The following is a 16,018-nucleotide window of genomic DNA, read 5'->3' as shown; positions in this document are numbered from 1 at the left end:
ATATTTTTCTAATCAATTATTCATAAAATCGACTGATTTTACTAGACATGCAAGTGAACGTGTAAAATGACAGCACTTGTAACGTTAATAGTGTTGCTTTTAAACTGAGTAACTGCGGAGCTGGGATGTGATTTAGCCCTTTGCTGCTAAGGATTACCATTAGCATTAGCACGGTGCCTCAGTGCGACTTTTAAGGCGTACCGGAGACGCGGTGCGACTGGAGTACATTCTTCCTCAGCGGCACATAAACACACCGAAATTCACCGACATCAAGGTAACGCGGACAGCTGTGTTTCAGTACTAGCGTTATTAATATATACAGCTCCAATATAACCGCATTTAAGGCACCATATTAGCTAAAATATCTTCGAATTGTTATATTATAGATGCTTTGACTGCGTCACCTCATTGAACAATTTTGGCTAAATAGCTTAGCATAACTAGCCAGCATTACGATGAGCTGATTTTGTAAAAAAAATATATACAATAAATATATTATTTTTATTTAAGCTTGCTAGCTGGACCTGTATGTAAAAGCTGCCTTGGATATTAACCGTGAATTTGCACAAAAGATATTAAGCTATTGTTAGTTATGGTAGTTACTAGCATTGAATTAGCCTGCAGATGTGTGTTAGCTCGGTGTCTTTTTGATATCTGACCCGTATAAGTTTCATATGTTTGAGGTAAAATATCTGGTTTGATAACATAATCAAGCATCCTTTACTTGTAGAAATGTATTCGTACTGAAATACGACCAGAAAAAGAGATTACGTTTAGAGATGTCGCTGTAGCACCTGAGTGTTATGTAGCTAGCTGACATGGATGGAATGCTAACACCAGCATAAAGCTACATTGTATGTGGCTTCAGACAAGGGCCATATTTCAGTTTCCCACAATGCTTTACTCAGCACAACCGGAAACTGACCCGTCATGGCAACGTCGTCGGTGGATTCTTGTAGCTTATTACATCATGAATTCGACACATATTCGAAAGTGATATGCAGTGGCTGTTCCATTTGGCAGTTTATAACAAAACACGTTGCAAACTGTGACACGAGTGACAGAGATCAGTTACTAGCTCTGTCCATGGTGTGGGTCAACCACGTGTTCATAGGATGCAGGTGGGTTTGCTTTACAGTTTGCATGTACAAGACACGAATCAAACCAACAACATGGATTAGAATAAAATACAGACTCCAAACACATACACAGATAGATAGATAGATAGATAGATAGATAGATAGATAGATAGATAGATAGATAGAGAGCATACCATGCAGACAGTAGTCTGAACTTTTCTTGATAGAGCTGAAGACTTTAAAGGACTTTACCAGAGTTGTCCAGATTAAATGAATATTTTGTTTCTCTGTCTGACAGCTATGGCCCACAACTAATGCAGAGTGTGCTTGAGATGGCAGAGGGGATTCATGTTGGCGAAATGCCCTCGTATGAACTAGTCTCAAGTGCTGAAGCAATAAAGAGGCCATATTCATCTGATGGAAGTAAGTCTAAAAGGGCTGTGGTCGTTACCGCATTTGCGTTCTGTTCACCCACTAGCTAACTAGATAATGTCTTTTTTCTTTCTTTTTTTTTTCAAGTCCACACCACAAGTAGTGCCTTATTAATAAACATGAAGTTGATTAGAAATTATGCAGGTTATTGGACTTTTTTTGTATGTGGTCCATAACTCCCAGCTAGAATCTGCAGTGACTAGTAGAGTTTAGAATATTATCAAGGATTGTAATGACTGGCAGATTGTCTGTGAATCAGCTGTTTGACAAATGAAGGATCAGTTATTGAGTGGCAGTTTTCTGTTCATGTCCTGTTTATTTGCTCACCTTTATCGATATTTCACAATTGTGATGCAGTATGTGCTGAGACAAAAGCAGCTTCTTTTCGTAGTTTTATTCACCTTTTCATCTCATTAATTTCAAAGTTTAGTTAATAGACCACTTGAGTAACACTTTTAAAACAGTCTTTACCGGTACCTGAGTAAGGATTCATGTAGCATTGCAGTCAGAAAATAAAAGGGCACCACATCATCAGACCTTTCAACCAGAGAGTTATGTAGCTGTCACTTAGTCCACAGTCACACATCAACTTGGAAATACAGAGACTGCTTTTTTGGCATATTTTTGTAGCCCACTGATAAAAGTTGACACTTCTATGCAAAATATCTAAAGGCCCCACAGGTGAATACCTCTTGAGCTTCTGTGAGTTTTTCATCTAACTGCCACTTTGGGTTTTTTAGCATCAGAAGTTATTATCTCCAGAGGAAGCTATTATTGCATACATTTCTGTAAAGGTTGTTCAGCCAACACCTCACCTTACCTGGGGGTGTAAGCGATAAGATGTGTATCCACTTGATTTAAATTGTTATAGTTTAATCAGGTCATTCAAGCAGTTCAACTTCGATGCCTTTATAGACCAGTTTGTGATCTGTCACCAATTCCACATCCAATGTCTACCTATCCACCACTAATTGACAGTTTTGTCTGGGAAAGTCAACAGTGTGGCCCAAAGGTCTCCATGCATAGGGACAATGAAAATCTTTTAGCAAAATGTCCTCCAAATGTTTTCCCTAAAGGCTGCAGGGACATCATAAAGAGCAGAGACACACACCACCAGATGTTTTCACATGAGTTCATCGTGAATGAAAGGGATGTCTGTGTTCACAAAGAAATGTCATTCAAGTAGATGATGTTTTGTAAATAAAAATTTTGCCAAAATAACATATTGCTAAAAGGTGTTAATGTCCTCTGTCTGGAGACTTTAAAGACACTGCCGTTTCACAGTAAATGTATGTGGCTGAGCTGCATGCCGATTCCACCATGTTTCCTTTTTGATCAGCCTTAGATGGGGGTATGTAAGGGAGCTTCAGAGAGTGTCTATAAAAAGCCTGAGAAGAGGCCCATGTAAACACAGACAAGTAGTCCATATTGAACTGTAGTTTTCTAAATTAGACTCTTGCACACATGCAATTTTCTATTCAATATATTCATTTCTGTATACATTTATTTTTATGTATACATGCCACTTTGTGCAATACAGCTTTAATTACACTTAATACTACACTATTGGACTCATTATTTACATTTACAGCATTTAGCAGACGCCCTTATCCAGTGCGACTTACACATTATCTTTTTTTTTATTATACAACTGAGCAATTGAGGGTTAAGGGCCTTGCTCAGGGGCCCAGCAGTGGCAGCTTGGTGGACGTAGGAATCAAACTCACAACCTTCCGATTGGTAGTCCAACTCCTTAACCACTAGGCCACCACATTATACAGCTAAACTTAATTATACTGCTTTTTCAAAATAATACTGGACATTTATTTTATTTTTAAACTTTACTGATAGTATTAACAGTGAACAGAGTTAACACTTAAACAGCATTTCAATACAATTAAAAGCAAGAGCTTTTACTCTGCACTATTTTGGATGATTGTATAATCATTCCATGATAATGGGGTATAATAACTAGAAGCCAGTTTACCGCTGGAGCATTTAATTAAAATAACAATTAAGTATGACTCGATCATATTTCATGCAATTTATTTGAAAAACCCTGCTTGTAAGAAGGCATAGATATCTATACACTAGATGTCGCCTTGGGGGTCCTAAAAATGCATCAAAACCACCGCCATCTTTGTACAGTGCTCCTTTACCTCAAATGCATGGATGATGCCGGACTTCTGTGCTGTGTTTGGTTGTTCAAAGAAATAAATCTAAAAACCAGACAGCAAGGGATTACATTTCACAAGTGAGAATCTGTTTTATGATATTGAATGGTAGGAAATTATATTTCTTGTTCCATTGGTTTGTTTTAGTCCTTGGTTAATGACCGCAGCTAATCCATGCTAGGTACCCATTCGTTTTTGACAGTTAGGAAAACAATGTTTGTAGATTCCGAAGCTCTTAATGACATTAAAAATTGACCCATGCTTTTTTGCTTAAAGGTGACCCATTGTCCATAAGACCCAACTTTATGTTTGTGTTTTAAGATTCCCTTATCTGCCAAACATAATTTATTAGATTGTCCTGAACTTAACACAAGCAGAATGCTCTTTTATTAAGTTACTTCACTTAAGGACATATTTAATGACATTATGCCTGAACAGGTTTTGGATGTTTTTTTATCGTATGTTAATTCAAATAAAAAAAATTGTATAATATGACTTGCTGTATATATTTGTTTTTTTATTGCATTTATATGATATTTGTATTTTTGTAATTGTATTTTTCCATGAAAATAGCTTTTGATTGCTGACATGGTATTAAATAGAAGAATCAGAATCTGAATCTGTTTGTAGATTCCCAAGTGATAAACTGAGACGTCAGTCATGGACAAGTTGCAGGGACAGTAAACACTTTTTTTAAATGGTTAACTCAGCTGACAGTCCTGGAAGGATGTCACCAGTTAGCTTGGCAGTGTAACACAAGTTCAGCCTCAAAGTGAAATTTTTTTTTTTTGGTTTATGTGACTTTATTACATACTTATTTAATGTGTCAAAAGTATTGCAGGAAAGGAATAAATATAACATTGAACGGTCTTTGGCACCTCAACTATCTAACTTTCACATTATGCTCCTCTTGAATTTGTGATTTGCTTTCACCTGCAAATTGCTTTGTGTATCATATTTAATAAACCAATAGAATTTAAATGTTTAAATGAACATGTATAGTCACAACATTGTAGCAGTGTTGCATGCAGTAGGCTATAAGGTAAGTAGCGATTGTTCATTTGAAGATTACTCAAGTAGAAGAATGTAAGTAATAAACTTACACCTACTAACACTATGCATTATATTGTGAAAAAGTAGATTATCTTAATATCAAAACCTTAAATTTTCTCTGGACTTAATGATAAATACACGTGTGACCTTTGGAATGAACCAAAAAAAACTAGAAATCGCATTCATGACTATTTATTGTGATTTTATTTCTTTGCCTACATGCATTTGGTCCCCCGTACCAAGATGGCGGCTCAATTGGCGCATTCGTTCCAATGTACTGCCCTATACAAGGTGACATATAGTGTGTATATCTATGGGAATAAGGCAAAGAATTGTCTTGTATGCAAAACTACTCCAGTGTATGCTTGTATAGTGATGTCTGCTGCAGTAAGCAATGATCTGAACTGCTTTATGAATATGGCCTGTATAGTAAACACATTTCTGTGCTGCCTTTGAAGATGGTTTGGGTGGCTGGGATTACATGAAGAGACAAGGATTTGAGGCAGCCTACATCCACAGATCTGTGGTTAGTTCTGCAAAGATGTTTAGAGCAGCCTACCTGCAGAGTTCATTCAAAAACTGTGTGAAAGTGTACCTGAAAGAATTGATGCTGTTTTACAGACAAAGGGTGGTCACATCAAATATTGATTTCATTTGGATTTCTATTCTGTTCATTTACTTTCCATTTTGTTAATTAATAAATATAAACTACTAACACTTTTTGAAGCACTCATGCTTTTTAGCATCTTTTAAAACCTGCCTAAAACTTTTGCACAGTACTGTAGATTAGTAATTCATAGTTGATTTAATATCTCATTCTTCCTGGGGATTAAATAATAAACAATTTATAGATTTATTTTTGTCCATAATTTCCATTCACACAGAGCTGTTTTAGAAAACTGGCTTAATGAGGTGGTAGAGAACAGTGTCTTAATGACTTATCAAAATTTTATTAGGGTTATTTACATTTTTAGTAGCCTCATCTGGATAAATTGTGGCTTTGCAACCAGCTTTGCAATTTAGCACATGGGCTCTAACCCATAAATTCCAACTTTGCTACCAAATCCAGTTTCTTTGCACTTTGTTGAGACCTAATTTCATTCCATTAACATGTTCAGACAGTACAATACTCTATATGACATGTTCAGACAGTACAATACTCTAATCTTTCCAGATTTAGCCCCCCTTTACTGTAATAAAAACATCTGCTTACCACAATATCTTTATGGATTGCTGTAGGGATTTGCCCAGTCAGTGTCAGGTGAGAATGTCCAGGGTGCAGTTTGCATTTCATTTCATTTCATCCTAGTCAGGGCAGTTTACAGGCCATTCAGGTTCTTCTACTCCAACCTTGGCACACAATGTCTTGAAGACTTCACTTTGTGCACAAAGGAATTATGTATCATTCTGTGTTTTCAACTTAGTGATAACCATTTGGTGAAGGCATACACTTGTGCTGGTCAGATGTCCACAAACCTTTTGGTATTTAGTCTGTGAGTACCAGGGTTGTCCTGGTCCTTCATGCTATAATTGATTATGGCGCAAACTTTCCTCCAAAAAAAAAAAAGGACTTTAAAAAAAGTCTTTGTAATATCAGGAATTACAAAATATTCCTCCCTATTAAATGTACTTAAAATATTGTGCAAAAAAAAAAGACACTATGGTCACTAATTTCATTGTGGAAAATGCCTACATTTGTACAATTGTGTGGCTTATTTGTTCAAATAAATGCTTAATGAAGTTTTGAGTTGGGTTTCATGGCTGAGTCAAAAATCTGTGTATACATTTAATGAAAGTTGTATTTGTTTGGAACTGTTTTAACTGAACTTCTTGATGTTTATTTGCATGTTCTGTTGTTGTGTTGTTTATTATCTTTATTAACTTATAATAATAATTAACTGCATGTGGCCATAGAATCTTTAAATCTTGAATCCCCTTAGTGCTGGTTTGTTGAGGCACAATAAGTTTATAGGTTAAGGATAAGAACTGAAATAATTTCTGTTGTTTGTTTCAGGTGAGGAACCCATGAGGAAGATGCCTGTGTCCAAATTTGGCCCGAGACCACGATTCGAACCAGTTCACTTTGTCAGTGGTAGCAGCAGCAGCACCAGTGGATTAGGGCGTGCTGATGAAAAAGAAAATGAGAGAGAACGTAGGAGTGGGGAGGGGAATAGCCTAAGGCAAAGGGAGCCAGACCAGCCACACAGTAGTAGCCATGGTTATGGCCCTCCTCCCTCCTCATCATATGGTTTTGACTCTTGGGCTGAACGTAGAAGTAAGGACATGTCTTTCAGCAACAAGAGCGGTTTTGGTTATGGCAGCAGAGGACCCACCTCTAACTTCATGGGAAAAATGCAGCAGGAATACACAGCAAGATATGAAGCACACAGTGCAAGACAGACAAACTCACCTCCTCAGTCAGGCCGATTTGATAGCTATGGGGGGGGGAGGTCTGGACGCTGGGATTCTGGAAGGCATGGCTTGGGTTTTGGACACAAAGATAGACCATCATCCAGCCAAGGTTTGACTAGATCCTATGACAGCCCAAGCCGAGCCAGTCCTGGCCTACTCCCTACCCCGAATATGCCAACCCCAGTTCCTCCAGCTACCCTGGATGAGAAACAACGGTTAGTTATCAGGGTTGTATCTGCAGTAGCAGTCACACTCAGAGACCCTGCATTTGTGGGCGGACCTGATGGTCCAAATTACAATTTCATTCTCAGTCGCAGCATTCAGGCTTGTAAAACTAACCCTGAGTACATTTATGTCAATTTAAAAGATATTCCTCCCTCTGACCTGCCTAAGAACAAGAAAGTACCACCTGAGGGCTATGCATGTGAGCTAAGATGTTCAGGAGTGTACCTCGCAACTGGCTACTCTGGTAGCAAGAATGGTGCCAGAGACCGAGCGTCAGAGCAGGCTGTGAAACTTTTTATTAAACCAGTGGAGGTCCGTGTAGTACAACGTCTATATAAGCGCATTTATGTCAATGACTTGGTAGTGTGTCAGTTAAATGCACCCACCCCAGCCTTAGTTCCACCCCTACGCAACCCAGAGGACAGCCCACCACCCAGTACCAAGGGTCAGTATGTGCCTGATAAAAGCAAACACTGGACAGAGTTTGTCATAATGGAAAATGCCCATGATGCTATTTGCATCCTTAACAATTCTGCTGCATATAATCGGATGAAAATAGACTATTCTTTTGATCCAGTACCTAATAGCAGTGCATGGGTGTGTAGTGTTTATTTGCAAGGTGAACTTTTGGCCCAAGCCAGAGGAACAAAGAAGAGCTCTAAACATTCTGCAGCTGAGGAGGCTGTAAAAAAGCTACGAATGAACCAGGCAGTTCGCCAACAGCAGGAACAACAGGATCAATTCCAACAGCAGCAGTTCTCTCAAGGAAACCCTAATCCTGATCAGCCTGTTGCAAGTTTCAGCCAATATGGGCCACGCAAGAAACAGCTCAGCGAACTGGTTATTCTAGAAAACTCTGATAATGCCATTTGCATCATTAACGATACTGCACAGTTCAACAAGGTGGCGGCAGACTACAAATTTACAGTGCTACAGGACCATCGCTGGAGGTGTGAGGTCTATATTGAGGGCCAGTTTGTTGCCGAAGGCATTGGTCCCAAAAAGACTGTTAAACATATTGCAGCTGTGGAGGCCATTGCCACACTGAAACGTACACAAGCAGTAGTGAAGTCAAACCTTAGAAAGGAGGGCAATGTAGACGCCATTTCTCGAAATCAAATCTTGGCTCGTTCTGGTGAAGAAGCCACACGGCAGGAAATAAAGGAGGATAATATTGGTAACCAGTTGCTTCGCAAGATGGGTTGGACAGGTGGTGGGTTGGGTCGAGAGGGAGAAGGCATAGCTGAACCAATCATGGTTAAGGAACAGTTTACTAGGGAAGGACTCGGTATGGACATGGAAAAACATGGTCATCTGACAAAGCGTGATATTGAGGAAATCATACGCACTTATGCGTGTTCAGAGCGCCAGGATGACCTGCGATTCTCCACTGAGCTAAATAATGAGGAGCGTAAGCAGATTCACCAGGTCTCCCAAAAATACGGGCTGCGGAGCAAATCTTATGGCCAGGGAAGGCACCGCTTCCTTGTAGTTAGCCGGAGAGTGCAAAAGGATCAACTGATTGGTCAACTGCTGCAAGAGGGACAAGTGGGACGATACGAGCTGGTAAAACCTCAGGCCTATGAATGACTGGACCCTATCAAACCCTACCTGGGACTGGGACAGAGTAGAGCAGATGTACTTATGTTTATTGGTTCAAAAACAGATTAAAATGTATTTTTCAATGAGTGTGTCCACTAACATCAGTCACTATTTATGGCAATTCCCTCCTCCATCCCCATGCCATAGATTTGAGGATTATAACTAATTTGAGCAAAGCACTGTGTTGTCCACAAGCTACTTACTAAGATTAGTACTATCTTGTATTGTCATTTTTACAGACATTAACGTTGGTAGTGAATTCTATAGCAGCATGTGCTATCAAACATTCCATTTTCATGAATTTTTCATGGACAGCAGATCCTGCTCCTGTGCTGGACCATTTAAAATGCTTAAAAAATTAACTAATAGCTCATGGAAAATCACTGTTTCAACATTTGTCATATTACAGTCAGGTAATTATTGTTAGTGGTATTGTAAAGACCTAATGTATCACTGAAATGTAGTTATCTAAACCACTTTCCCTAGACAAATGCCTGAGCAGCAGCTGTGCTTTGCTCACAATTTTTTGTGAGATCTCATGTCTGCTTGTTGTATATTAAAGAACTTAATCTGGTCAGTATCTCACTGGTTGGTCTGTTTGGTATTCTGCATTCAGGTTAAGAAAGTCACAGAGATTAATTTACTGTTTATTTACAAGAAGTGAGAAAATGTACAGTTTTAAATCCAAGTACAAATCCAACTCAAAATCTGGATGTGCATTTGAAAAATGATGACCTTTAAAGAATTCAAATTAATGTTGCCTAAAAGCAAACATCATGCCCAGGCAGTGAAGTAAGTTATCCACTGAGTGCCAGAAAAGCAAAATGTCCAAATACTCATGCAGATGGGATATATAACAAGTCAAAATCATTGCTACGGTTTCGTATTTCAGATATGATGCTAGGTTTCGGATAAAGGTTTCCAAAATTAAGACAGACCCTTTACTGTCAGCCATTTAAAAAAAAAAAAAGGCAAAAGGAAGTTCCATTAAAAAAAAAAAAACACGAAAACTTTAGCACATCATCCACATATATAAATTGTATTCGGCTTATTCAAGTATGATAACCTCTTAGAAATTTTGATAGATAGGAAGTTCTGTATATTGACCACCTTCCTACAAGATCACCTTGACATTAAAACTGGACTGAGGCAATAAAAAGTACACGTATTTTGTAACATAGTTAAAGAACATCAGATGCAAGCAGGGATATCCAATAAAGCGTGATTCAGTGGAACCTGAGCATCCATTTACATCCAGTTAGTAATTTAATGCAATCAGCTCACAGAACAGGATCAAACCAAATTTAGACAATGTCTGTTCATGACAAGCTCCTGCACAGATAGTGAAGCATTCACACACAAATCAAAAAAAGGCCTGTAACCTTGAGATGGCAAGGTACATTCAGTTAAATGTCCACACACAGGATTCAGCATGAAGATGGAGGCCATGACAGCACTAAGCTTGTGACAGCTACAGAACAGACAACTCTACAGAGTAAGAAGAGTATTCAAACACAACGTGGATATATTTTATTCTTTACGTGATGGTTTTCCTCTCAGTAGCTGAGACAGAGCATTGTCCATACGTGAGGTCAACAATCTCGCCAGCTCTGTTCGACTATGGCAGACACACGCTTCTCATACTCTCGCTTGTTCTCCTGGTATAGCTGAGCTGCCTGGCTGTTGGCAGGACTGTTTGGGTTCGGCTCATCCAATAGAGACTGTGATGGGAGAAAATATCCATGTAAATCTTGATCACAAAGCAACCTTCATTATTTAAATACATAACAGTAGGCCAGGCTTCTACTTGCTTCTGATGGCTGCGTGTCTATTTTGTTTTCAATCAACACATCCAAGTGTGAAAAACGTGCCCATAGTGCAGTACCATTATAAATAGTAGGGACAGTATTACGCAATGTGACACGATGTCCTCAACGACCAGTAGGAGTCTCTCAAATTACACATTACTTGCACTAATCACACACTTGTTTAGGATCTTCTAGATAAGGAATAAATGTGTTTCTGGATATTGATTTTAATGTGTAAAAACATGTATGAAAAGTGCCATACCACACTGTCTTTTCATGCACACATTTAGCCACATGTCAAGTAGAACTGGCCTTTTGTGTTGATTTCCTGTTGTATGTACCTGTATAGATGTTAAAATCGAAGAAACGTCATATGTCGGACTCCAGCGGTTCTGAAGAATGTCCAAACATATACTACCATCTGCATAAACTAAACAAAGAAAAAAAAGTGATATAGATAGAAAGATGGATAATTTGATTGTATTACTAGTGCAAAAAATTTTATGTATACATAAATAATCTATTCATTCATTTCATGGAGTTAACCTAACTTACCATTGGGGTGAAACATTTTGGATACAAATCGGACTGTGGGTGGTTTGTTCGGATACTCTTCCGTGAATTCTATTGTGAGTTTGAAAGTTCCTGGGGGAAGACGTTTATGAAAATAAATAAAAAGTTTCAACCCAAAAGCTCACACCAGCAGATATAAAGCAGCTCTTTAAACATCCCTCTGCATCCATCTATTTTTTTGTATTTATGAATATGGATGTGTAAATACAGTAGTGTTTCATCAGTGCAGCATCCAAAAATGCACAAACAATTTTTGCAAATATGTACTTGATGTTTCACTCATCTCCCATTGAGGTGTTTGTGAGTTAGATATTTACAACATTTAGCAAACACCCTTATCCAGAGCAACCTACATTCATTTCATTTATACAGCTGAGCAACTGAGGATTAAGGGCCTTGCTCAGGGGCCCAAGAGTGGCAGCTTATTGGTCTTGGGATTTGAATTAACAACCTTCTGATCAGCAGTCCAACCACTGAACTACCACTCAGCTACCAAAGAGATCTTTACCATACACTAACACCCTAAGCACAGAGCTACCACAAAGACGTGGCTCTGTAATCTTAATGCTGGAATGATGCTGAGCAGTTTTTGTATTGAGTACTCAAAATCTGTAACATGGGACTAATCCGCCACAATTTGCAGGGCCAAATCAAACATATCTTGCTCAGCTAACAGTTTTGACAAGCTAGCAGCTAGATAGAAAAGCTATATACACAGCTGTTTCTTTGCCAGATAAGAAATTAAACTGATATACCTTAAAATTTACAAAATGACAATCTTCGCTGTTCCTGACAGATATTGTCAGTGCTAGCTAAACAGTTTATTGGTGTGTTTATCATCAATTGCAGTTATTACCAGATTAATAACATAACGCATGATTTGATCGTGAAAGAAAGGTCTCAATCATTCAACCGAAAAATGCAGGGAAAATGTGGGTGCAAATAGATTTACGTAAAATAGAGGTGTTCATTTTTAACGCAAGCAGGTCAAATATTAAAATTACATATACATACACATATATATAAAGTGAAGTATGTGCCTAAGAACTTTCATGATGTGAATTTTTTAGCCCCACCATTCAAATTAAATCGATGACAGGTTTTAATATATAGTATAGTAGTATATAACTACAGGAACACACAACAAAAGACACCATGTTAGCCACTAGCCCAGCCTACATTAGTACTAAAACAGACCACAGAGCTGTTGAAATTACATACACCAAGTGAACAGTACTGATCGACTAAAAAACTCATCAACAGCCGGTTTAACAACAATAACACCTATTAGTGTATAGCACTACTCTGATTACTGTAACCTGGATTCAGTGTGAATTATTTTTAGCTTTCATGGTGTGGTTCCGAATATTTTTAACTGTTATAAAGCTGTACTCAGATTTACATACCCTGACTAGAGGAGACTTTGGTAGAGATATTTTGTCAGATAAAATTGATTAATGGAACTGATTTGAAGAATTACTGAAAGAGGCAACTGAACAAAGGCTATGCAAATGGTATATTAACCAATTCTATTAAAAATTCTAGAGACGTTATATAGCTGTAATCAAAAGATTTTTATTTTCAGAGTGAGTCTAGGGGAGGCATGGAGGCTTAGTGGGTAGCACGTTCCCCTCACACCTCCAGGGTCGGGGTTCGATTCCCGCCTCCGCCTTGTGTGTGCGGAGTTTGCATGTTCTCCCCGTGCCTCGGGGGTTTCCTCCGGGTACTCCGGTTCCCCCCCCAGTCCAAAGACATGCATGGTAGGTTGATTGGCATCTATGTAGTGTGTGATTGCGTGAGTGAATGAGAGAGTGTGTGCCCTGCGATGGGTTGGCACTCCGTCCAGGGTGTATCCTGCCTTGATGCCCGATGACGCCTAAGATAGGCACAGGCTCCCCGTGACCAGGGTAGTTCGGATAAGCGGTAGAAAATGAGTGAGAGTGAGTGAGTCTACAGCTTTCTTGATTTTTTTACGAGATGCCAGCAATGCATTCTGACCTTTGCATTTTCACATGGAAGTGTTGGTGAGCCTCATGATTTAACTCTTTCACACCCATGAAGTCTACCTAGTAAGTTCTGTGAGATCTACACTCCAAGAACATCGTGTGGTTTCTATTGTTTTCTCAACATCATTATTTTCCAAACATCAAAACTGACTCTACTTTGTAGATGTGCAAAGACCTATACTGGTAGGCAAATCTTTGATAACTTGACCTCTTACAATGATATCTAATGTGCAGTAGGCTTTCCAGCTGCAGCCGTGAAGCCATCTTCCCAATTAATCTACTAAAACATCGGTTATAGTACAGTCAATATTATATTAATGCCCTTTTTCTAAATACTGCATGCTTCTCCCCAATGCTTTCATAGGATTCATGTATCTACTGAACACAATCATATTATAGATGATAAACATATCCAGGTCACTGCTTTTGATTTGAGCCAAAATTAGGCAACTGTCACACCATGACTTCTGAGTGGGCAGATTTTATTTTAAAGCTCAAAAATTCTTTGTAGCTTAGAGGGTCCAGGTTACCAATATTTGTAGTTTTCACAACATCCCTGAGGAATTTCACAATAACAAATTTCACAAAGGATGACACAAAGTGACACCACTGACTAAAAATCAATTACATGGGTTTGTTGAGAGAAAAAATACTACATAGTGAAGGGAAAAACAAGCAAATATTTTTCTTCATTAGCTTTGGCGGAGAAGCCATTTTAGATATCAACAATTGAACCCCTACTAAAAGCTGAAACATTACATAACAGGTATATAAAGCCTGGCTTTAATGCTTGATCATTCTTAACATAAGTAATTAAAAAATGAACCCTCACAATGTTCTTAGTTCGATCACAAATAACTGGCCTGTTTGAATGTGCTTAATTTGTCTATGTATTCCACTCATCAGAGCTACGGTCCTCCCTATTCAACACAGGACATGGCAGTTATCTCGTGATTTAATTACACAGACAGTGGATGAACTAGATAACCCATGATGAAAGACTACAATCAGTAAATCTGGCTTTCATACTTGTTAAATACCAAATGATAAAATGGGACCCTGGAAAAGTCTAGAGCGACATTTAGTATAAGGATCCAATTTGAACGATGTTTTATAATAGAATAAGGGGGATTACAAGTGGGTTTATTTCTTTCCATTATCAAGACAGATATGAATAAAGTTCTGTTGTTAACTTACCATCTTCAAAAGGTGTCCCCTCTGGACTGAAAAACAAAAGGAGTTGAACAATATCTTAGTTCATTACAAACGATCTCAGACAACAGACCACCATGTACAAGCAAGTTTAGTGTAGCACACTTCAGTGCCTAGTTGATAGCAAATACACGACTTGTTAGCAAATGTTGACACTGTATATGACCAGACATCACACAAAATGCGAGATAAGTCCAGCTAACGACTGTGAACCTCCAAACTACATAAACTTTATTCTAGGACATAGATGATAGCTTACTGTGAAAGGTTTGCCAGCTTATTAATAAAGCTCTCAGTGCATGCTGCCAGGTAAACAACCGTCTGTAGCTCCTGATAATATAAGGTTGATGCTTACCCAAAAATGACAGCGTTCCAGACCATGATGTTATTTTCTGATGGAGCTCCGCTAACTCCTGCCGGAGGATCCTCCTGCAGTCTGAAAAATAAGTTGGAGCAAAGACATTCCATGACACTGTACACAGCGAAGATGTTATTTATAAGCAATTTACCAACTAGAAATATTTAAAACGCCGTCATACGATATTAACTGAATAATTTGCTATTTTAGTTTATTAAAAAAACCGCCATGTTTGATTTACAAGAAAACATTGCTAGCAAGCTAAAGCTAGCTAAAAAAACAACCGAGGCCCTGTTTTTCACGCAGCGCTTACCGTTTAAAATCCCTCATTAAACGCCGTCGTGCTGGGGTAGACATCTTGTTCAATTGGAAAATATAGACTTAATCATAAGGTATCGCCGTCGTTTGTTTTGAATCCGGATAAAATGGTAAGTTTTGTGACGTTCAGGCGGCTCCAACTCTCATTAATGTTCAGCTTAGCCTTCCGCTAGCTAGCTAGCGTCGCCTCCCTGCCTGTTGTCTGAACTTGTGTAAGGTAACCGCTAAGGACTGGACCCTACCATTTAATCAGACGTGAGGGGGGAAGCCGGGCTATAAAGAGAACAAATGTCATTAGTATACAAATGGAACTAACTACATATTCTATTAAAAACCAACACTGTATATATGTCATGTTCTGATGAATGTGCCTTAACTTTTAACTTAGGTCAACAATACTAAAATCAAATGTCCACATCTACACCCCCACTCAGCTTCTGTAATGAAAACGAATTATCTTCATGTAGTGATGATTAAACTGTCGCCCGTCAGCTAAACTACACATAAACATGACATTAGCAAGATTCCCAATAATAACCTTGAAGCTCTATTTCCATTTGGTACAAATTTGCTGTCTACAAACCAGGGGCGGTTCTAGCCCTTTTTTAGGGTGGCTTCAGCCCCCTGTCTGTAATCTCAGCCACCCTAAAATTATAAGGATAATTTTTACTTTTATAAATAAACAATAAAAATTACGTTAAAATGCATGTCGTCGATGGGAAAGAAAATTATTTATCAGTTTGATCCAAGAGCGATTTTTTGATGA

The 16,018-nt window shown here is 38.5% G+C and overlaps 2 protein-coding genes across 3 annotated transcripts; one reads left to right on the top strand and one right to left on the bottom strand.

The window, feature by feature from the left end:
- Positions 1-125: 125 nt before the first annotated feature.
- On the top strand, positions 126-9,997 carry nkrf (NFKB repressing factor). 2 transcript variants are annotated; one of them, XM_027135421.2, is made up of 3 exons: positions 126-274; positions 1,378-1,502; positions 6,753-9,997. In XM_027135421.2, the coding sequence occupies exons 2-3, from the start codon at positions 1,394-1,396 to the stop codon at positions 8,963-8,965; spliced, it is 2,322 nt and encodes a 773-aa protein (XP_026991222.1). In that variant the 5' UTR covers positions 126-274; positions 1,378-1,393; the 3' UTR covers positions 8,966-9,997. The 2 variants fall into 2 exon arrangements, with proteins under 2 accessions (XP_026991222.1, XP_026991221.1); XM_027135420.2 differs by lacking the exon at positions 126-274 and adding an exon at positions 890-1,121.
- ube2a (ubiquitin-conjugating enzyme E2A (RAD6 homolog)) lies at positions 9,613-15,539 on the bottom strand. Its single transcript, XM_027135426.2, has 6 exons — positions 15,248-15,539; positions 14,932-15,012; positions 14,562-14,587; positions 11,341-11,430; positions 11,127-11,215; positions 9,613-10,698 (listed from the first exon to the last, which is right to left on the bottom strand). The coding sequence occupies exons 1-6, from the start codon at positions 15,289-15,291 to the stop codon at positions 10,570-10,572; spliced, it is 459 nt and encodes a 152-aa protein (XP_026991227.1). The 5' UTR covers positions 15,292-15,539; the 3' UTR covers positions 9,613-10,569.
- Positions 15,540-16,018: the final 479 nt, after the last annotated feature.

Source organism: Tachysurus fulvidraco, chromosome 17 (genome assembly GCF_022655615.1).
Source record: "Tachysurus fulvidraco isolate hzauxx_2018 chromosome 17, HZAU_PFXX_2.0, whole genome shotgun sequence".
Classification (NCBI taxonomy): Eukaryota; Metazoa; Chordata; class Actinopteri; order Siluriformes; family Bagridae; genus Tachysurus; species Tachysurus fulvidraco.
This window is presented reverse-complemented; position numbering and strand designations above follow the sequence as displayed.